General features: G+C 35.7%; 1 protein-coding gene across 2 annotated transcripts in view; it reads right to left on the bottom strand.

Annotated features, from left to right (window-relative positions):
* ERC2 (ELKS/RAB6-interacting/CAST family member 2) overlaps positions 1-24,649 on the bottom strand; it is a 406,178-nt gene that overhangs the window by 255,319 nt on the left and 126,210 nt on the right. For both annotated transcript variants that reach the window (XM_064723899.1, XM_064723900.1), the window contains 3 exons: positions 8,731-8,868; positions 4,020-4,160; positions 3,345-3,485 (listed from right to left, as the gene is read on the bottom strand). In XM_064723899.1, coding sequence (XP_064579969.1) covers positions 3,345-3,485; positions 4,020-4,160; positions 8,731-8,868 — 420 coding nt within the window. The remainder of the gene's footprint in view (positions 1-3,344; positions 3,486-4,019; positions 4,161-8,730; positions 8,869-24,649) is intronic.

Here is a 24,649-nt window from a genome sequence, read left to right as displayed (position 1 = left end):
AGCTCAACAAAACCAGTGCATTTGCACAGAAGAACATGTTATTAAAAAAAATTCAAAAGAAAAAAAAGTAGAAATTTAAGATTCTAAACATTCCTTGGTGAAAGTGAGAGGCACTGGGGAAACATAAATGTTGACTTTGGCTCCTAAAAAAGAATAGCTGGAGTAAGAAACTTAAGGTTTGTGTTACTTTCCCTTTCTCAAGTTAAATAACCCATGAAATAAAGAGAGGTGTCCACTTTTGATGATACATTAAGTGCTGGTCTCAAGCAATGAATCACGAGAAGTGCTTTTGGCTGAGGCTGCAATTTATCACCAAAGCTTCAAAGACAGTAATAATAAAAGATTAATTAAATAGTATCATTAAATTTATTACTTTCCTTTCGTTTAATACAATACTGAATTTTCTATGCAGAATGACTTTCAAACAGTACAGCTTGGCAAACAGTACTTTAGCAACTGCAAATATGTCAGTAAGCAAGTAAATTTAAGATAATGAAAAACAACAAAAGGAGGAAATTCTGGAGTGGATAATAAAGATTATATATACACACATATATATAAAACACTTTGCTACCTATTTGGTAATTCTGCTGTTCTTTCACAAGTAGCAATACAAAGTAAGTCAACAAAAATCTACGGAATTTTGGGAAAAAAGCATTGACCATTCTCTGGTATTGAGAATTATTTCTTTTAAAATTTTTTATGTATTTCAATCCATAATATTTGTCACAAAATGTCCAATAAGCATGTCTATATTTTAAAGCATTACTTTTTATACCAAAATATAGCACAGTCACATAAATAATTACTTTGTACAAATATCCTCTTCATTGTTTTTGAAATGTGCCTACTGTGTGAAATCATGGGTTTAGAATCAGCATATTTCTTCTTGCCAAAATGTAAAAAAATCCAATTATGCAGTTCTAAAAAATATCTGGATCTAATCAGATCCAATAAAATCCATCTTTATTATCAATAAATGAATCCTATTGTCTCCAAAAAAACAGAAGGGAGGGAAAGCTGGGGAGGAGAAACTCCAGAAGTTGCTTTGGTGTTTTTTATTTACAATTTCAGTTTAGACTTGCCCCTTGTGCACACTTTCCTTCGACATAGCACTTACCACCATTAGTGCTCATGCAAAACTAACTCCCAGCAAGCGTGCACAGAGTACTACCTACATATTTCTTAGTTTAACTTGCTAAAACTTATAAATCAACATTGAACTATAATTATTTTACAGCAGCATAACAAAGTACCTCCTCCATGATATTTTTAGAGAGGAGTACTGTGTAAAGCTACTTGGAATTTTTTCAGGTAGACAGCCCCTTGGAGTGGGTTTGGAAAGAGAAGCCAACTGCCAGATGCCTCTGCTCCGGCAGGGGTTGATGCTCACACGTGAGCACACCCACGGGACACGTGGGCTCATTTATGACCCTGCTGCTGTCCCCTCCTCCTCTGAGCCAGACATGTGCAAGAGTGACCCAGGTTTCTGTTTCACTCACTTTCCTGAGGAGTGAGAACACGGTGCAGGTATTTTTCTGGGGACCAATTACTTTTAACGCAGGGTATTTACAGGTTTGAACATAAAGTATTTCATTAAAGAAAATGTGAATTGAAAATGACTGTTTGGAGTCTACTGTCATTAACAGTCACTGTTTCTGTTCAATTAAGCATGCCCAGAAAGGAGGTTGTAACTGCATTTTATTGTGGAAATACCTGGTCTCATACAAATGGTGGGTGAATTTCCATTGGGGCTTTATGCTGCATTTATGATATAATAAAACTATTATGTTTTCAACTTTCATTCAATAATTTTTTGTATTTATACACAAGAAACATGCTCCCTTTTTATATAAAAGACATCCCAGACACTCTCTGACTTTTCTAAGTGCTTGTTTTTCCATTACTCTATGATGTGTTTAAATGTACAGTCATAAACAATTGACTTAGGATTTCAAGTCCTTCAAGAGGATTTTGATGAGGGGTTTTTAAGTGATCTGTGCTTCCAGGGCTCTTTTAACTATCTTTTTTTAATGAAGAAAAAAATACATTTCAGATGGTAATGAAGTATCTGTTGAAGTGGAGTGCAAAGCAAACAACCATTTATTCTAACAAACTAAAGCAAACTAAATTACTTCCCAGATAAACCTTTTTTTGGAGATTTTAATTCTACCATCAATAGCATTTTTAAGGTATCAGACATTTAAATTGTTTGTGTTTCCATTTGTATATGTTTATTGAAAAAAGCTTCCCTTCCTCTCAACTAAAGATCTAATGCAGGCACCTACTTGCACATATTCATTCTGAATTAAGACAGAATACAAGTATAAGGTTTACACGCTGGTATCCTTTATAATTTGCAATACCTTCTTCACAGGTCAGGCTATTGAAACAATGCTTAATCTGAGCAGGATACTACTCAACCTGGGTAAAAAGAGTGTCAGAATATTATGCTAACAGTGATAACATTCACAGAACAAATATTAATTACTAGAAAATGAAAAACTATACCAATATTAAAAAAAAAAAAAAAAAACAAAAACAACACTTGATGTACACTTAGTCATGAATTGCAGAAGGCAAACGTAATGCCTGACCCCATCAAATACGTAATGAGAACAATGAGAGCAGACATTACTACAACACAGAGAAAGGTCAAAGAAACAATGGTATCAAAACACTTGCAAATCATTTAAGCAAAATCTAGTTTATTGCAGCAATTTAAGTAAAACCATGTAATAAAATACAGGGTTTGTACGTTTTCCTTTAAATGCTTGCTTCCACTTCTTGCTGAAGAGAAATACTGAATTGCCAGCTGATATAAACTTTTGAATATTTTGCTTAATTATCACAAACATGTATTCACCAACAAAGCCAAAAATACATCAAAATAAAACCTAGCTATAGTTTTCATTTTAGAAGCTGATTTTAGTTGAATTTTAATTAGGAATTCCAGCATTTCTTAGACAGGCTTTTATTTTTTTTCCCCTCATCCTGCAAACATTTCAGTTTACTTCTAAAAGTGGTATTAATTCACACACATAAATTGCTGGTTTGATAGTTCCTTTCTGCCCTTTTTCTTCCATCTCAGTTCATCTATTTGTTGCAGCTTCTCAGAATTCCCTCATAGAGCTACTGAGGACAATTTCTGAGGCTCACTAGTGGCTTTGGTACAAACCTCTTGAGAAAAAGCAGTACTTGATGCAAGCATCAGCAAACAGCATAAGATGGGTAGATTCTAGATTTACTCCAGAAGAGTAAATAAGCTCATCATTTCAAAATGAAGGTATGGGATGCTGATTTTTGTTTTGCTGTTTGTTTGTTTGTTTTAAGATGGAACTTACCTTTTTCAACTGTGCTTCCAACTTACTACACTCTTCTTTCTTTTGTTCTATGGCTATTTCTAAAGACTTAAGTTTGGAGTCTCTTTTCAGCCCTGCTGATGCCAATGAAGATGCATGTTCTTTGAGATCGATTAAACTAGACTGGAAAACGACCAAGAGTAAAAAGTTAATTCCTAGTCACCAGGATACTAACTCATTGCCAACTTAGCAATCACTTGGATCCTGCTCCCCCTCCCCCAGAAAGAACTGACTCAAAGATAAGCATTGATAGCAAAAGACACCATTTTGTGCATACAACTGGAACCACAGGAGCTGGCATGCACTGAAACAAACATTCATAGTACAGACAAGCTCATCATATTCTGGAGGTACAAACACACTGAAAACCATTTCTCCAACTGACAAACAAAAACAGGAGCAGCAATTGAATATTTGAGCCCAGTGGAAGCTTAGGTAAAGGACAAAGAGATAACGATGCACAACTATGTAAAAACTGAAGCAATATTTTATGTACAAATATGGACTGTGAAGAATGCTTAAGAAAACAGCAATTCTGAAGCTGAACACTGAAGTGGCAGAATTTCAGTACTTGACACAACTCAAGAGTAATCCTATGCACTTTCTTTCATCATAATGACATAGATAGAAGAGCAGAGCTTATAATAAAAGACTGACCTCTTTTTCTGTCAGTTCAGCTTGTAAAGCATTAACCTTCTCCTTCAGGTCCTTGTTTTCTTTTTTATAAGATTCAATTTCTTCAAGTCTTTCCCTGTCATCTCGATCCCTTTGCTCCTTCAGACGCTCTATTATTCTTTCCTAACAAGGGAAAGAATTGCAAACCAGAAAAGTTGGAAATAATTTTAAGAAAGGACAGCATTAAGTTTGTTTGCATTATGTAGCACTTATTAAAAAAAACCTGCAGAAGCAGAGGATGATTGAGTTAATGGCATTAAAGTCAATGCAAGATTTCTCTAGATTTCAAAATCATAAGATCAAGTTTAAATATTTGATAAGAGTAACACAGTACAGGAAATTCATTAAAGATCTATACTGATACAAGTATGTTTAGTTTTGTGATAGATGTGGAAAGATATTCACTTCAGTAATGTATTTCCTGTGTTCACAATTGATTGAAGCCTTGAAAACAAGTTCAAAACAAGCCATGAATAGTTTCCTCAGAGGACATAACCAGTTTACTCAGCTTCAATTTTGTTATTACTCTACAGTGCTTGCAATAAGATGCCAAAGTTCCAGATCTAATCAGCCACTTGCTATCAGTAACTTAGAGTTTACACATATTATATTTTGAGATGTCAAAAAAACAGTTGTCCAAGACACAGAAAATGTACCCTAAACTAATTAAGAAACCCAAAGGAAGATTTTTCTCTAATTAATAGTAACCTTACAGGCATTTAAACTCAGCCATGTTTCTGCATATTTTGCTGATCTCCAATAACTATTTCAAGGTTTGCTGACAATCACCAGCCATTGATTGGATGATTAATTCAAAGGGTGAAATGGAAAAGCAAACACAGTAGTATGGTTTCGTTAAGCTCTGATTATGTTCTACAAAATCACATTTCATCAATATTTGGAGGATGCAAACACCAATCAGAGAGAAATACTCAGGGTAGAACGAAATAACCACTAGAAGTGCATTCCAGTTGGGAGCAGGTCTTTAAGCAGAGTATCAGAAGAACCACTGGGATCACTGGATGGTGGCAGTCAGGGGGCATAGAAGTAACATAATTTAGGTCCTGCACTTGGCTCAGGGCAATCCCAGGCTGGGCAGACAACAGACAGAGCAGCCCAGAGGAGGAGGACTTGGCTGTGTACAGTGACAAAAAGCTCAACCTGACTCAGCCAGGAGCACTCAGAGCGCAGAGCAGCGCCTGTGTTCCTGGGCTGCATCCAAAGCAGCGTGGCCAGCAGGGCGGGGAGGTGACTCTGCCCCTCTGCCCTGCTGACACCCAGCTGGGGGAGAACTGCTCCAGCTCTGGGGCCCCACACAAGGACACAGAGGTGAAACAATCTGGTCTAATGGAAGGTGTCCCCGCCCACAGCAAGGGGGTTGGAACAAGGTGATGATCTTTAACATCCTTCCAATCTAAACTCATGACACTAAATAACTTCAGGTTTAATCCTAATAACAAACAATGTAAATTCTTAATAGTTTGAACATTATTATTAAAGACGCCAGCCTCCATAAAGTAGAATAGTTTAATAATCATAAGCATTCAGATTCCACCTGGTTATAGTCAGAATTAATTTTTTACCAATTCCTTCTTGAAGATTTATTTACCCAAATGATTTTTTCATCTACAACAAATTAAACATAACACTATTTCATCTTTTTAATGAACAGTGTATTTTGTTCTCAGTCAATCACAAAAGAAGACTAATTTATCTGTCAGCTGCATAAGGCTAAATGTCAAAAGCGTGTTAAAAGGCCCTAATAAACCATGTTTTGCTTGATTAACAGCTAACTTGCAGAAATCCCAACAATGTGTTCTTGTTTCAGTCTTGTTTGCATTGGGCAGCTTTCCTTATGCACTAATCTGGGACCTCACAGGTCTAATCTATTTGCACTTTATCACAGAAGCAGGAACTGAATTGCCCCAGCATATAGCTCCATTATCAGACATACTCCATTGCTTATCTGCTGTATGCTGCTACAGTAGGACCAACTTTATAAATATCAGCTTCATGAAAGCAACCTCTTGAGCTGCTTTGGGCCAGTCCAAGAGCTGAGATATTCTTTGAAAAGTTTCTTGTTATAACATCAAGGCAGCTGATAGCACTTTTGCACAGTCTGATTTTCAAACCTTTTTTTCTTTTTTAATTGCAATATAATCCTTATTATTGCTGCCACAAATTTTCAGTGCTTAGAGGCTCTGAAATTAGAGATAAATAGTTGAATGAATGTTTTGCAGCTTAGTTCCAAAATGAACTCAAATGCAACTGAAGTTGATTTGTTTCTGCTTCCTGACAAGAGGAAAAATCACACCAGCAATATCATAAAAATTATAAGATTAAAAGAGAGAAAATTTAACATGGTTTTATTATGTCTACATCAATTTCTCATTTAGTGTTCCCAAGATACCTAACCACTAAATACAAAAGAAAATCAAGAGACAGATACTTGGAAAAATCTATTTCCATAAAGAATAAGGAGACACATTTTCTAATTCAGAGCCAAAATCTTAATCTGTGTATTTTAAAGAAAACTGCAGGAACACATTTGAGTTTTGGACTTTAAAAACAGCCTTATAATTCATTAATATCATATGATCATGTTTTAATTTGTTCTTTTCTTTCTGTAGATGCTAAGAAAAGCACTTCTATCAGATTCCAGTAAATTGTGGTTAGCTAAACTTGTATGAATAAATTTTATTTCTATTTAAAAAGAGCTTCCCATGACAGTCCTGAAGTATTTTATTCATTATTTTTTAATTAAAATTCTAAAAACTATTGAATGGACAAAGAATTAATTTAATGCAAAAAACAGCCTAATCTCAGAGTACAAACACAAAATTATATAGTTGAAAATGTCTGATACAATGTCTAGAAAGAAAAAGCATGCAAACAAAATGGAAACCAGGTATTCTTAAATGAAAGCATCATCCTTTCTTGACAGCATTACATGCTGAATTGATAAAAGCACTTACATTGATGCACTTGCTAATAAACAACTCACTAAGGGTTCCCGCGTTGTCCCACTCGGACAAACCTCTATCCCAGATTTCTAGCAGTATTCCCAATGGAAATATTTAGTAACTACTGATAAAGTCTGTAGGTCAGAAGAATGCTGCTGCATAAGAAATTTACTGAGAGCAGTCAGGAGGAATTGGGAAGCTGGACACAGAAAGGAATGAGGCACATGTGTAAACAGACACTGTCAAAGTATTTAGCTGCCAGAAGACAGAAGAAAGCCAGGTGTAATTGTCCATTTGGAATTTCTACAGGACGGCAACTGGCTTCTTTCAGTGTGTAACTTCATCCCAGAAATCACCCCTGACTTCAAAAAATCAGCCCTTCCTTGTGTGGCCTTCAAGGGACTTACAATGGAAAAGAAATTGAGGGTGATTTCCCTGTACAACAATCAAAATCCTACAGAGAGATTTACCTTGGAAACTTTCTCCTCATTGTGGCTCATGCTCTCAGATCAAGCACCCCATTGTTCAAAGCTAATCTCAATCCTAATTCGGCAGTGGTGCTTGCCTCCTACTCCTATGCAAGTCACTCTGCTTCCCAAAGGAGTGTTTTAAAAAACCCTCAGCTGCCTCTATGGGCATTCTGGGAAAGTGACTAATCCAGAAAAGATAGTTTACAAGGAGAGAAAACAGATTAAAAAGTACTTTCTGTTATGTTTTTATTAACATACTGTGAAATTGATGAACACTGTGTCCAGATTAGCAGTGAAAGATCACAGAAATGTATCGTTTTTTTGTATAAATAAATGCTTATCCACATGGCTCAATACCAATAAGAACTTTTTTCACTGTTGTTGACCAAGCAAATGCAAGAAAATCAATTAAACACACAAGAAATAAAACATCTGACATGAACATTGTATGTGTCAGTGCCAACACCACAGCAGCATTTTCGAGTCATATGCAGTCATAAGTACCTTCATAGGATTACACACATATTACTTTACTGTACACATTTGAGTAGTATATATTAAGATCTGTGAGCTGAAAAACGTGGGTATTTGTACTAATTTTTTTGGCATATAAATTCACTTGCATTACCTCGTATTCAAAGTGAACTGAAAGAAGAAACCTGACCTCACTGAAACTGGTAGGAATTTTGCCACTAATTTAAACAGTCCAGATTTATCCCTTCTCCTAGGTATTTTCAAATTAAAGGCATAGACTTTGTAAAGGAAAAAAAAAGGAATGCTCAATATTTTTTTTTAATGAAACAGTTTCCCTTAAAAATGAAGTATAGGAAGCCAATAGTGTTCACAGCAAGCCAAGGTAACAGTTGGCACAGCCAACTGTTAATGGGAAAAATAACAGGATAATCAAGATCACAAAGACAGAAAAATGCCCAAATTCTACCTTCTTAAAGTCAGGCATCCAATGCCTTTCAGTTCTTTCAGGGAATAACCACTCACCCCATTGACTAAGGCAAAATCTTCCCATATCCTGGGCCATTTTCTCCATAAGCATTCAAAGGGCATCACTCCCTCCCCTCCAAGTTCTGTGTCAGTTCATCCCCTCACAGTCACTCCTGCTCATCCTACCACAACAGGGCCACCTGCTTCCCTGACAAGGCCCCCAGCCTTTGGGAGAGCTGTCAGGCCAACTCAGAAGCACATTTTCTGCACACACTTCACCCACAAGAGCAGCACATAAAGGTTTTCAAGAGAAAACTTTACCTTTTCTGATAGGGCTTCCTCTAAGGTTGCCAGTGCTGTGTCTGTATTACTGGAATCTGTCTGCAGTGACTTCACTCTGTCTTTCAGATTAGTTAGTTGTTTGTCTTTGTCCCTAAGTTGCTCCTGTAGATTTTCAATCTGTGAATAAAAACATTACAATAATCATCAACCTTGTCATAACATTCCAAGAGGGACCTGGGTGCTGAGTGCCTACACATCACACATATGATACACAAGCCTCATTATACTGCCAGGTGTGTAACTGCTATATCATCAACAGTTTTAAACTTCAGTTCTTTCTATTTTGTTTTCTTTTGCTGAAGAAGTATAATTTTCCAATAAAGTAAAGGAAAAATCTCACTGCAGTTAGGTATTTTATTATTTAAATATTTTCTGATATTAATCACTCTAGTTTAAGGTAGTGCGTTATCTCAGTAATTCAAAGTATGTCTGGAATTACCCCTTTAGTATATTCTAGTTCAATAAGAAGGACCAAAAAAGGGTGAGGCAAACCAATTTGAGTGAGCCTTAAAATGAGGAAGAAGAAAGATTATAACCTGCCTATCTAAAAATCTCTTCTTCCACGATGCCTTGCTGTAAGGAAAACTAAGCTGGGCAGAGATCAGGATCTTTGTTCTTCAAAAGGCCAAACCCACAAACAACCAAACAAAAAATCTCAAGGGGCACCACTTCCATTCACTTTCTTCACCTCTGTGAATATTTCAAGCATGTCACTCTATTTTGGATATTTAACTTAAAAAAACTTATATAAAACTGGTTCCTCATCTAGAAAGTATTTGAACATATTGCTCAAGTACCTATAGGCACACTGTCTTGATTTATAGTGGTTAATTCAGGAAGAGTTAAATCACAAAGGTTTTGCACAAGAAGTTGTCCACAAAGCAATGTGGAAGCAAATGTGAATAAAAGCACTCAGCTGCTGATTGTGATGGCAATCCCCTTCTGTGGCTGGAAGGCACTGTGACCTCTGGGCAGAACACAGGGGGGTGTGTTGTGTCAGATGTGTAAAATTTCATTAATTGTCTGTTGGAAGAATTCCCCTCCCTCCATCCTGCATTCTCAGTGCCATTCATTATTATGCACCAACTGGCAAAAACCCAAGATTTGTTACTTAAGACTTCGTACAAACAAATAGTAACAAGAAAATTAACTGGTCTGTTATTTTAGTATGCCACTTCAGATAATATAAGAAAATATGCCAAAATCCATGAAGTATCATTTGCTCAAAACTGGTTTTAAATATGTTGTCAACATTAGACAAATTATTACTGTCAACAGATATTCAAACTCTTACTTTCATCAGTGATTTTTTTCAGTTTGGATCACGTTCTCTTGCTACTGAAATGAACTCAGTTTTCCTGTTCATTTTATAATGATTTCTTTTTTCACATAGCCAATATCTTTCCATTTAAAGAAACTTAGAGTTTAAGAGAAGCAGAAGTTTTACAGTTAAAAGATTTTAAAGATTTCTTTACAAATCTGAAGTTGAATTCAATGCATGTGCAGCTCCGCAGAAATCAACAGTTACGTCAATAAAAATTTGATCTCCATATGCAAGAACATACCACCATAATCAAATACACTTTAATTTGGGGCACAGCTAGGTAAAAATTCTCCTCCTACTACATTATACAAGTGTGGGAGAAAAAATCCTGAAGTTTTGACATCATATATATCTACAATTAACAAGTCATAAAATCCACAGTACAGCTGTGTGCACTGCATAAAGTGTGTTTCCAAAAAATTAAATTTTAAAAGAATTTAAATAAAAATTAAAACAAAATTTGAAAGTAAATTTGAAGGAGCACAATTCAAATAGAAATTCTTTATAGTATGTCAAGCACAAGTGCACAAGTCTTGTACCTTTTTTTCTTTTTCCGTTTTTTTTTTTTTTTTAATATATACATCGCTTGGTGTATCAGATTACTGCAATGAGCCAAAGATTCCACTTGCTGTGTAAACTATAAAATACTAAGGAATATATAGAAAGGTCTTTTTGGGAAGACCTGACATAGAATAGCTTACTCTTGTGAATGACCTCTTGCAATATTTTTCTTCGTGTGTATATTTTATACAGATACAGAAACATGATACACGTGTTAATGAGTTAAGAACTTTTTATTTTATGGCATGTGTATTAGTCACATCTAAAATTACATTAACTGGCATTCAGAGGACTGCACACTATGTTTCTTTCTTTACTTCATCCAAGTATTAATGATTCCAACAACTGCCTCATGACACCCTGTGGAATACTTAAGCAATTGCACATTTCAGCTTCACCAAAACAAATTCTCAAGTAAAAGGGAAATAAAACAGGAGAGTGAATATTGATTACATGTTCTTTGAAACAAAGTTAAGATCTGCTCCTTTACTATCATCAGCTTGACCTACCAATTCTAGGCACCCTAAATTAAAGTACTTATTTCCTATGCACAGTGCTTATCTGAATTCCACAGCATTTACACGATTTCCTTCCTCTTAAAACTAATTGAAAATATGAGCCAACCCTTAACCAAGAAAACATGTTCTAAAATTATTCAGCATTTACAAAATTCTTTCCTCAGAGGTAAAAGAGAACAGGCAGCAAATTAAAAACATCCCCATTGAATCACAACTGCTTTAAAATAAGTCACTCAATACATACTCCATAGATAAAATAAGAGGAAAGGATCTAATTATTTTTCTATTTGTGCTATATAAACCTGAAGGAAATACTTTGATGGTAACAGGACCACACTGGGGTATGCTAAAGCAGAATCAGTACCACAGAGTATTTGTTCTTTGGGATGGGCACAGGATTAGCCAAGACCTACTGATGCAGACAAGACTTTATGACCAGTTAATCACAGAGTTCTCTCAACAAGATTACAGGAGACAAAGAGATTGAGAGGTCTCACATGCTAAAATCTTGGAACACAAGATATGATTTAGTTCTTCCTGTGATTTTTAAATCCAGAAACAACAAACCCTCTGGTAACCTCTGTCATTCTCTAACACACAAATGTATTTGGGTACAAGCATTTATGTAAGAATACAATTCTCTTACTGAATAATGACTTTTGAGCATGCCTGAATTCAGTTTGTGGCAGAGACTGTCAAGACCATCTTAATCGTCAAGTTCTTATTTTTTCTGATAGGAAGTTAGTTACTGTGAAGTTTTGTCAACATCTATTTCTTACCCCTGTAAACTGCTATTCCCTGTGCCAGGATGAAAAGAAAGTGCTCTATTCTTTCTGCATTTCAGAAAGTGTGTATATTCCCAGGGCTTAACCCAGACTTTATTCCTTCTTTAAAACAATACCCTTACAGATAAATGTCTTTCCTATGAGGCATCCTGTCAATAAACCTCAAGTGCTAATCTTGTCACCCTTTGGCGACAGTCTCAGAAATGCTTATTAAATACTCAAGGGATTAAATTAAATCTCACCCCCAGACAGGCTTTAAAAGTCTCCAGTAACCCAAGTTCTCAAAAGAAAACTCTTTTCATTGTCAAAATTAAGGTACTGTACTATGAAACTTGCAAGAAAATTATACAATCAAAGAAAATGTTCCATGCTGTAACAATTTGCCTTCAGAGATATGCATTAAAGTAAAAGAGAATTTAAGAACATGGAAGAGAGACATTATCTAAGACTTCTTGGTCCCAGCTAATGAAACCATAAAGCCATATATTTAAACTTAGCAGCAACTATTTCCCTCTCTTCTCTCTATTTGAGTTTTAAATAGCTCAGACAATAAGTATTTTGTAACAATGGGGTTTTTCACTCCAAAAGTTCATTTTGCTCTATTCTAAATTTCTATAGGCAGAAGTCTTCAAGATTTGTTTCATATTGAAGCACAGACTATGTCAATTCCAGTGAAGTAAATCAATAACATAAGTTTAGTTTTATATAAATGTAAAATTGAAACCAAGGAGAGAAAACAGAACTTTTGTATGTATCATTTCTATTAATTACAAAAAAATCTTTGTATTTTAGGAAATTAAATCCTACTAAACAATTTTCCAAGTACTGTTACAATCTACTTTAAACAAGAAAAAGGGATTTCATAAGCAGCATTCATCCAACATGAGCATTATCTATGACTACTTTAAAACTTAGTATTCATTTTCAGACTTTAGCTTCTGCCTTAGAGCCATAGATAGCAAAAGACAAAAGTAATGTAACTATTAATCAAAACAGAAAAAAACAGGCATAGTTCAAACATAAAACTAAACAGCTACTTACACATAATTTATTTTTATTAGTAAGACTCAAGGTAAATGTTCTGGCTCATATGGTCCTTTTCAGAAACATCTCAGGATGTCCCAGAACATGAAATCAGCTTTAGTAGTGACTCAGCAAAATAGATGTCTACAGACATCCCAACATCTCCTTCTGGTGTCTGTGAATGTGTGCATGTTTAATTTGTAATCAAACAACCAAAAAAACTGGAATTACGTCACCATGGCTGTAAAAATATTACTATCTTAGTATATTTAAAAATCCAATACGATTTGAACTTTACCTAAAGAGAAAATGCATATACCAAATAATTTCAGAGAGAGGAAAAAAATATATAAAAAGAAGAAAGAATCTATGAACTGTTGATCAGTAGGGGAAAATGTATGCCATTTATTGGGATATGCAGTAATATTCTCTGGTTAGTACTTATTATATGTGACTTTTAAAAATTTGTCTTTATTCCATGATTAGAAACATCAATCTACTGTCTCATGTACACATAGAAACTGGGAGCATCCTATTGCATCAATAAATAGAAGCAAATGCAACTAAAATTGGAGATCAAAAGTGATAACTATCTTTTCCTATTCTTCTTCCAAAACAAGCATGTATGTTTGTTTTATTGTGCAGTCACTGAAGGAAATAATTCATCCACTTTTACTTACTGTAAGACTCTAGATCCTTCCATAATACAGGATTCAAAGCACAGGTACAGGAAGGATTCAGAGGAATCAACAAGCATTAGGAAAAAAGAGGTGTGCGCTGAGTTTTCATACAGGGAGCAGAAGCAAACTCCCCCAGGGCTGCTTAGGGAAGAGCTCTGCCCTCAAGTCAGCTGATACTTTTACAGGGCTATAAAAGCAGGTCAGCGGGCAAAGCGGCCAAGAGAGGAGAAGGCTGTCACACAGAAAGGAGCTCCTGGACTCAGAGCTTGGCTGCTGTTGCCAGACTCAAGCTGAGAAAGAGCTGGAACTTAACGCTAAAATTAACCTTCCCCAGGAAGCTGGCCAAAAGAAGCCTGGGCTGATAATATCCACTTGTGTATCTGGAAATACTCAGTCTCTGTCTCCTTCTCCTCAGGGGCCAATAAATACTCTGAACAAAACAGCTTGACTCTTGGACTCTTCTAAGCAGGACTCACAATCTTGTGAGACATCCATTGAAAAGCTTTTGCTCTCATTATATGTATTTACTGTGATGTAATTTAGAATGCAATAGGTATTTTCCAGATAGTAAATACAGAAATACAAAATAAACTAACACATCATTCCATTTATGACAAGAGGATGCAGACATTCATTCTTAAGCTAATGCTTTTTATAAAGTCTGTCTATATATATGAGGGCCAGATTTTCAAGCTGGGTTGGTTGGGTACCTACATCTCACAATATTTTATGAGTTACAAGCTGATCACTGAAATTTTTTTGAAGTCTAGCCCAATTTGCACACTGAGAGCACCTGACTACTAGTCAAAGTCAACCATGAAAAATACTACCCTTCTGCTGCTTGAAAACATCTGGTGATATTCTACTCATGGCCAGTTTTGTACTATTTGGTGTATATCCCTATAAAATAGGCTACATTGGCTTACACCAAAATTTTTTAAGACTATTTTGCATGAAAAACTATTACACTATGTCATATGCCAGTGAGAGAAGTACATCTACTTTAATACACTGTAATGTAAATTCACATGGAGGAAAAAAAGAAAGCTGCTTTGGTATTCTTATATTTTGAATACAGATCATTGAAGTTGAATGCGATTTTCTGGTGTATCTTGTCATTCCTACTAGGTCTGTATCAACTGGGAAGACTCGGGGGCCTCTGTCCAGATTGAAAGTTACAGCACATCTCATATAAAAGTTAACAGATGGTGAGAAGGGAGAGGCATCTGACAAGTTGTACAGACAATGTTGGGCAACAGGGAACACTGAAAAGGAAAGCTACAAAAGAAATAGAGTAAGAAAAGGCACCTCAAGAGGCTGCAGAAAGAGAGCAGAAGCCAGTTTGACAGTAGCTGGGGAAGTTGTCAGGAGCAATGAACACAGAGAAATCAAAAGGCTGGACAAGAACGGGGAGTAACAAAAGGTGTGTGGTGTGTGCTGTGCTTTAAAATACAGAAATATATAAAGGGAAATAGATGTAATAGAAAAGGAAGAACAACAGAAGCTGGGAAATAGATGACCAGTCTGTTCTGAAAGCAGATTTTGTTTGGATATCCAAAGTATTACAAGAAAAACACTAAAAAGCATATTATCTTACTTTTAATTTAAATTATTTCACTTTATAACATGTTATTAAAATAAATACAGTTATTAAAGAGTAAGATAGTAATTTTATATCCTTAGGAAAATTATTAAGATAGGAAAACAGAGAGACATCCAGAAAAAAAAGATTTCCATTACAGAAAACAGCCATAACCTTAAGTTCTGAATAACAGACAGAAACCTTACAAACTGCTTCATTTCAAAGTGAAAAGGTTGAGCAGGTTGTGATGTGGAAAGGCTTGAAGCCTGACTTAATCCCTAGAGAAAAAAAATGTTTTCATTCACTCTAAGAATCTCCTTCAAATCCTGCTTGTGGGCAGTGGAACACACTGTAATACTCTAAGATCCTTTCCAGGACTGCCTATGTTACCCAGCAATGAAAAACCTATGATAATTGAATTTCCTTTCCCATTTGAAGGCTATCCAATCACTTAATAGATGACCTTGTCAATCTGATTTCATGCTACTCATTTTCTAAGATTTACACTGTCCAAAATAATTTATCCTCATTTGTGATATTTATACCTTCAGAATGTTGAAATAAAAAACTAAGCTCTACTGACTTTAGACAGATACCCAAACCCAACAGGCTTTGACCATTCTTCTTGACTGACACTTTCATATTTCCGTCCTTCTTTTGACCACAGGATGTCTGAAATCACACATGGTTTTTCAGGTGGGATGACACAAAAGCCATTTAGAGAGCAGTTATCTTTTGCTCCACTACCCATTATTTCTGCAGACAGAATATTGGCAATTTTCACTACCACATCCCATCTGAAATACTTTTCAAAACTGTATTAATCATTGCCTTCAGCCTCCTGGCATTAACACTCCAAATTTCTTTTGGGGCTAGTCATCATCTCCTTTTCTTCATCTGCATTCAAAGGTGGTTAGGTTCTTTTTTCCCCTAACTGAAACAGTGAAGAATATTTTCTAAATGAAAATGCTGAATAAAGTTACATATCAGATAAAAGTCATTCTCACTCCCAATAAGTCCCTCTCATCTTAACTGCAGTTGTTTTTATTCTTTTTGATCACTCTTAAATCAACTCCAATATTTTTTATTACCTAAAGTATTTTTTCACTTGTATTCTTACTCTCTTGTATTATTGTTTTCCTATTCAATCCAGAATTATGATTTCTAAAAAAACATTTCAAATCTAGAAAGTCACTGCTCCACTGAAATACCATATACTTGATGTTAGCAATCCAGTTAAGGAATTGACACCAAATTTAAACTCTATCATAATTTGCAGTATCCCAGTTTTTCTTACCTACTTTTCATATTTTTAGTTTATGCACATGTGCACTGTAATACTTTAAAAATATCTGTTTTATTTTTACTAACACCACTGTATATTTCTATTGATGGCTTAAGGTTACTCTTTAAATCACCAGCCTGAGTGAAAGAAAAGAATACCTTTATTTCCTTTCCTGGAAAGTTTAAAGAGATGTTTAACATGCTTTGTAAGGTTTGAATTTGAAACTCAATACATTTCCCATTTAAACAACTCCTGTAGTTCTGATTCCAATGCAAAGCTATAAAAGATACAAGAGTCTAGACAAAAGCAAAATAAATGCACATTCAAACATCATCACACTGTTCCAAAGGCAAAGGACAGTGTAATTCAGATCACACACAACTCCAAAAATAGCAAATGCCTAATCCCAACATGCTACAACTAATTCTGTTAGATTTGGCCATTAATTAGATTATAACCATCATTTCATATCTCCTTATATGAATAGTTTCACAACATCCCTTTCATACAGAACTGTGTGGCAATATTAAACATATTTGGCACAAAGACTTCAAAAGTACAGACAGATAATTCGCTCAACAGATCATGTTAGTTTTACGGGATTGTTTCAGAGAAATCCCAGGATACTTTCATTAACTGAGAAACTTTCAGACATGCATACTGCTCCTAATTTGAAACAATAAATTCATTGCATAGAACTTATATCTATAAATAACAGATATTTTACACCTGAAGGGAAAAACATTGCAATTATGGTCCTTGAAAACTGCTCAATCCTTTTTAGTCCTTAATTATGTATCTCTTTCCACACTCTTACAAATTTTCTTGAGGCTTCCCATATTCTCTATTTTCCACTTTTCTTATAAAATATTCTACTTAATAATATAATACATAACCAACAGAGGAAAACTATTAAACTTTACACTACTTTATTCTCAAATTAAGGCATAAAGGGGCAGAAAGTTTGAAAAGGGAGAAGGGATGCCCCAAAAATTGAAATTAATTTTAGATTAATTTTTTTTTTAATTTGCAATAGCAAAAAAATTTACACTGAAAGTAAAAATAACAGTCCTGTCCTCTCACTACTATAAAAAATAGATATAGGAATTTAATACAGCTATGTTTATTTCTACTATAAGAACACCCTGGCCTTCAAATCACATTTAAAACATTGTAATGGAGAATCCAGTTTCACATGGTATCATTTTATATGAGTTTCCTGAAGTACCAGTGGTAAAAAGCAGGGAAAAACCCCAGAGCAGCAAAGCTGAAATGGTTAGGCAGCAATTAATCAGAAATAATAATATTCTTCCAATTGGAAAGTTTCCCTTTAGCTCCTTGGTTACAGAAACCATCTATATTCATATATAAGAAACAGTGGAATACATTTACATGAAAGGAAAGCTTTTGCAGAAGGATAACAGATCCCTGGCCCCTTATTTAGAGATGTCTTTTCTAAATCATTCTAAATTAACATATGGTCAATGTACATAGGTTTAGACCCATTAAGAGTTGAAGTGTTCAAAAGGTTCATCAGAGAACTCAGATTCTTGTTACTATGAGATGTAATTTAATATTCTCACTATAGCTGCACCAAAGACAATGCACAGATTGAGTTTCACCATTAGTTACTGCAGGCCAGGCACAGTCTTTAGACATATAAACTATCAAAGCACCACTAAACTTGAACTGAAATGTTAAACGCATCAACTTGGATGTCTTTAATCAACATCTGCTGAACAGTTTAGTTTCTCTATGGCAGAAAAGGTAAGACAGCAATGCTTTTATGGAAATGTCTGAATAGGAAGTAATCTGTAATATGATATGGTTTTGTGTTTAAGATAGTTTGCTTTTGGTATGAAAAATGTCTTTTAAAAAGTAAAATGATTGAATTTCCTTTATCTTGTATTGCCTCAAACCAGCAGGTTGGTATGTGAAACTTAGCCTCACTCTAATACCATCAACTACACAAAAATAAAGGAAACTTTTTATAAATTACACCTATGATAGAAACACTTTTCTCTCTGAATCAGTTTTCATTAGGACTTTAATGCCTACAATTTTTTAATCATTTTAGCTATCCTTATCCATTTTGTTTCCCTTCTGTTTTTTATTTTTTATTTATTGTAAAAGATTTGATGAAAGGATGTATGAAGAACACTCACTGTCCCTTTTGCAATTACAGGAAAATCCTGAAGATGCATTTGAAGGTAACCTGCTGCTGCAATGTCAGTGACACTGACATACTGTACCAAAAAATTTCCTTTTTTTTCCTCTGATTTATGTTTCTTTGCAGGATAATGACAAGTTTCAGCAGCTGCCAGATACAGGTCTCTCCCACTGAGCTTCATGTTCACTCTGTGAGCCATGTACCCCTCTGCATGGTGGGGTTTGACACTGGATAAAACCCTCACAAGAGGGGTGAGTGAGGAGCTTGAAGTTAAGAACAAGGACTTGGAAGTCCTTTAGAGATGATGTCTAAATCAATGTATTACAGGCTGTATCAATATATTACACAGATTTACTAATTTCTTTACTTTTGCAAGCAGAAGAATTATTACTAATCCATTTTTGTCATGCTTTCTCTTCAAGAACATGCACATAATTTTAATTGTAAAATTCTCCAAAAAACTTGAGCAACACTTAGCAATGAAGCTACAATAGTCTGACAACAACTGCATTTTCAGTGTCCCCCATTCAGATGGTAGATACAATGGACAGTTTGGACTGAATGATGTTGTAAGTTCAATGCTACAGAACAGTCAGAGACAGAAAAGAGCTACCGGTCCATGGCTGCATCTTCTTCCCCCTCCTGTAAGGAGGGGATTTATAATGATTCATGGAAAGTGTTGCAAGACAAAAATTTCAAGACAGAGGATGAATTATATTACATTATATTTCATAAAGGGACAGGGCATAGAAATCAGTAACAGTTAAAGTGAGCAAAAATGAGAACTGATGAACACAAAATGTCATGGAAGAAATTATTGTAAATCTAATTATTGTAATTCTAACACAAGACAAGCTCCCAAGGACAATTTACAGGGGTGACCTCTTTTGCAACTAAATTAACAAACTCCTGTTTTCTATTACTATACTCTAATCCTATACTTTGAAGTTCTTCCCATTTGATCAGCTGTTTAATATCCTCCCAACATTCAAAGAATCTCAAAAGATATGGATTGATATTAAATAAACATTCAAATCAAACTATTTAGGGTTCCCATGACAGCCACAACAAAATCTCAGACCTAACCATGAATGAAGAATTTCGGATAGGACACAGCAGGTACTTCACTCAAATTTAAATTATGCTTTAACACCTACCCTGTCTGTCAACAAGCTTTAAGATGAAAACTTGACAGATTCCTGTGGGCTTTTAGCAGCTTCTCCCTCAAGATCAGCAGAAAGCTCTGTAGAGAGGAACATGCAGAGGTTCCCATGGTGTACAGTCACTTTGGCATGGGGTCAAGCACAGACCAATAAAAGACTCTGTGCCTTTCTGGGGACATTAATGCAGATTTCTGCTGTCAAATTAAGGTATCTCTTAGGCAATAAATACAGTGGGCCTGATTTTTCTCCCTGATAAGTAAGGGGGGGTTCCTGGAATAAGTGCCTTTAGAAAATTTACTGCAGATTTATTCTTAAGTGAGCGGTAAATAAGCCAAATATTTCTGTCATATATGAAAGATTACACAATGTTATGCCATTTTTATTTTTTCCTTCCCAAGAATTGCTTTACTCCCTCCTCTTTGTTTCACTTTGATCTTAGTACTGTGCCTGGCTGGGCGTTAAAAATTAAAGTCAGGTGTGTTAGAAGGAAGTGAATTAGATTCAGATTCCATTCTAAAGTTGGACTTATTCTACTCATATTCAAACATACCACTGTGGATTCTCCCACCAAGAAATACATACTGCTTGGCAACAAGAAAATTATCAAACCAATCTGACCAAATTGGCACCACTAGCTCCGGCCACATCTGGTAACAATAATATGAAGGGAGAAGCATGAAGATAACAATTCTCATTTATTGTTACCATTAAACTTATCTGCATGCATACTCCTGAGTCTTTGAACTTCATGATTTCATAAAGCCAGTAACAGCTCCACTCAAAGGTGAAGGGTGATGCTTCTCCCAATGTGATTAAATACCCGGTTTACTGAGGTATTAGTATCTCTGGTCTCAGAGTACTCAGTCAGGGGAACAGCAATGGAATACCACCAGCAAAGCACAACTGCCAACATCAAGGAGCTCCAGCACTGTGTAAATTAGTGTGGTTGATTCTATGCCAACAGAAAAGTAGAGTTTTAATATACTACAAAAATGCTAAAACCCAACTGCTAACGCATAACCCCGCTTTTTATACTTAGTAGGAAATGTTTCTTTTTCACTCCCAGATATAACAAACTTGGATATACACTAGGTAAAGCTGCAGATCAAGTGTAACTGCCCACCCCAGCAAGTAGGTGAACAAGGGCAGTGGAATCTATTTATTTCAGGATTAGGCAAGGATGGTTTATCCTGATTAATGCTATTCAGTCACTATATGTCACGCATTAGACTATAAAAAATAAATCTCAGATGAAATCATATATAAAATGTATCATTTCTGAATCAGTTCAGATATAAAACTGTCTTCTCCTAATACTGCATATAATTAACAAGCTGATTCATTTATTTTCCTAAGGAACATTTCATAAAATTATGATTTGAGATGAGCCTATCCCTGTGAATCCCCCTCATCAATGTCTGAGTCAGTCACTGAAGGTGAGAAGCCACCCAAGCTCCTTCCTCCCTGCCATAAATCACTCACCTGGAGCATGGACCTTGAAAGCTTCCAAGAAAAACATCAGCATGTAGTAAGACATACAAGCCTTTTGGGCTTGTGCAATGCTTTGTTCCACTCACTGCTTCTTGGGGGATCTGATTTTGTGTCATTTCAATGAGTTGTCAGAGATTCAGTGCTCAACTGCTGGCAGGTACAAAACCAGCTGAGTCTGTCATGTTGAGACAGTGGGGAAATAGCCAGGCTGCCACTCAAAGATGCAGTTCCAAGAGCAGGGAATTACATGAATACAGCCTCAGTCAGCAGCTAAAACTTCTAAGTGAGTCATGACAGCAGGATACCTCCATGTAAAATTATTCTATTACACTTATAAAACTTTCCCTTATAATTTTTAATTCAAATTAGTAGACTTCTACTACATTTTTCTGGAGAAAAATTTCATTTCTTCCAAGAAAAATACTTTTCTCCTAAACAATTCTGATTTTCCCTGATTCTTTTTCAGATACATAGGTAGCCATTTATTTCCCTAAATAATTCTTTTATGGTCTACTGAACCTCCAAAATATGACAACTTCCCCTTCCCTTTTGCCCAGTCACACTACACATAACTGAGCTCTTTCACACTTCAAAAGAAATTTCCCCCAACTCTATTAAATAGAAAATATTACTCTTCACACAGCTTAAAATTCCCAGCATGTGAGTTGGCTGTTTTCTCAGCATGAATAAAACTTAATATCATATTTAAAGATAACTTTGTTAATTAGTATTGACATTTCAGAGCTGAAGGGCAGCTTCCTTCCCCCCCAGCAGCACTAGTGTCACACCAGCAGTGTGAAACCCTTATGTAAGTGCCTCATTAGGCTCAGTCCCACTTTGCAGATGACACACAATGTGTGGGAGCACTTGTGTATGCTATGAACAACCTGAGGGTTCAACAATCCCATTCTCTTCATCATCTGAGGAATCCTCTCCAAACCAGATAGCATAACTTGATCTACAGTAACTTATTATTGAAGTGTAGACAACTGCAGTCGGTATTTCTTCTTACTTGAGAGTCTTGAGACTTACTTGAGACACCTGATACCCAAAAAGTACCATGTTTATAGAAGTGGCATCGCATTAAAGTTTTTAAATTTCCTAACTCATGAAACTCTACTTGAGGAATTTGTGATTTTCTCCTACAGAGCTAAGTGCTTATTTTCAAACAGGCCAGTAAGCAGAAGTGTGTAATGCATCTCTTCTCCTTTTAAAGTGTAGGCTTGAAAAAGAACAGCAGCAGCAAGCAGGTCATGGAGCACAGAGGAGGGGAGGACAACCAAATTCTGGACTTCTAGCCTCAGTGGGTCTCAAATTCATTGGAAAGGACAATCCATTTGGGGAAAGGCTGGAAAAGTTTACAATGTTCCCGAAATTCAATGTGCAAGGACCTAGACTCATAACTATGGTTTTAGACTGGATAAAAATTCAGGCTGGCTTCACTAAGTGAATGTATATTGGGTCACATATTTCTAATGATCTTGTATAAACTGTAAAAACATATCATAATGTGTTACAAAAAATGGGAAATTAAGCCAAAGAAAAATGAAAATGATCCCTGCTTCTGATCTTAATGACATTATTCTCAGTGTCTGTGCATACATTGAGAGCATCCCAACAGTTGCTCTGGTTAGGCTTAAGGGGGATTTGTGGTTACCTAATAGTCCAAAAGTTGCATTTCATTGTACAGAATCCTTGAAGACACATTTTTCCGATAATGTATTTGGATCAGTAACACCACCACCCTGGATGAACAATTGACTATACTTATTTCAATTTCACTTTCAGACTGTTCTGAAAAAATACCATGATTTGGCAAAGCTACAAGCCTTAGCAGCCAGCAAAGTACAATTTCCTAATACTCAGTACACTGAACACCGTACTCTTAAAATGAACATGTACTATTAAAGATTCAATTCTTAAATAATACCAAAGTTAATACTCACCATAGCAGTTTTGTAACATCAAAATTTTTATGCCACACCAGAAAGACTTCCTAATTATATTTTTTCAACACCTAATTCTATGGGGAGAACACTGTTCTATTTTGCAGAACAACTCATTCAGAATTTATCATCTGACTCCAGAATTACAATAGATCTCTGATCTGTGATTGCAAAATGCCAGCTCACACAACAGCCTATTTACAGTGTTCTGATAGAATTTGACACAGTCAATAAAAAATGTCCTTTGTCATGCCCTGACCCCTTCCTGGGAATATGAAAACACACTCCCAGCTGATTCAACCATGGGAAAAAAAAATTACAAAGGCATCTTCTATCAGCAACGTGCTTATTCCTTCTACTTGTAGCCTGCACCAAGCAATAACACTGGTGCAAATTTCTCAGCCCAAGAGTAGGACTCCTTTGTTTACACTAATCACTCTTAACCTGACCACATGTACATTTCCTTTTTTTAAGAAGACAGCCAACAGCAATGCATCCAATTAATTGTGCTATACAATTTAACACAAACTGGACAATATCACCTCAAGTGCATAGTCCAGCCATTACAGGTACAGATTACAATTATTACATGAGAACTAAGACTTTATGACATTTCCTACAAATGCTAATTAGCTGGTAGGTTAAGGCCCTTAGTCATGTAGCACTTCATCAATCACAAAGATTAAACTATTAAAGATGGAAACTGTAACATTTTACATGAAAAGTTATGTAGCAAGTCAAGGCAGAGTATTATATTAGCCCCCTTTAGCTGGTGCTCTTTTATGATAGTCCCCACAAAAGAATTTCCACAAGCTGTTGTCCTAATATGATCCAGGTCTACATCCTGCACACTGCTCTTGTCTCAACAGCTACTGTTTTCACCACTGAGACTCCTACTTCAGAGTATAGAACTGGAGTTTTTTCAAGTATCTGTAGATTCCTAGAGGACAAAACACTCCATTTCTACCTACTGTAGAAAAGGTGAAATTTGGGAGCAGAGAGACATCATCCAGCTCAGCACTTTTGCCCCCCAGCCTACAGCTCGGCCACATTCATAGAACTGGAACGTTCTGGTAAGAAATACATAAAGATTTCTGAGGTCTGCCCCTCTGCATGCTAAACTGACAGATATGAGGTGTAAGACTAGCTTTGCCAGGTTAAACAAGGCTATTAAAACAGCATACCCAGCTTTACTGGCACTAAAATGGAACAGTGGTGCCAAAGGTTCTAAAAGAAAGAAATATTAAGTAATATTGCACCTCTGACATTGACATAAGTTTATTATTACTCCATGCCAATCTACCTTGATCCAAATCCTCTAAACACAGGCTGCTCCAGTGCTGGGCCTCCCTTAAGCCTGCAAATTATAC

Source organism: Zonotrichia leucophrys, chromosome 12 (assembly GCF_028769735.1).
Source record: "Zonotrichia leucophrys gambelii isolate GWCS_2022_RI chromosome 12, RI_Zleu_2.0, whole genome shotgun sequence".
Lineage (NCBI taxonomy): Eukaryota > Metazoa > Chordata > Aves > Passeriformes > Passerellidae > Zonotrichia > Zonotrichia leucophrys.
This window is presented reverse-complemented; position numbering and strand designations above follow the sequence as displayed.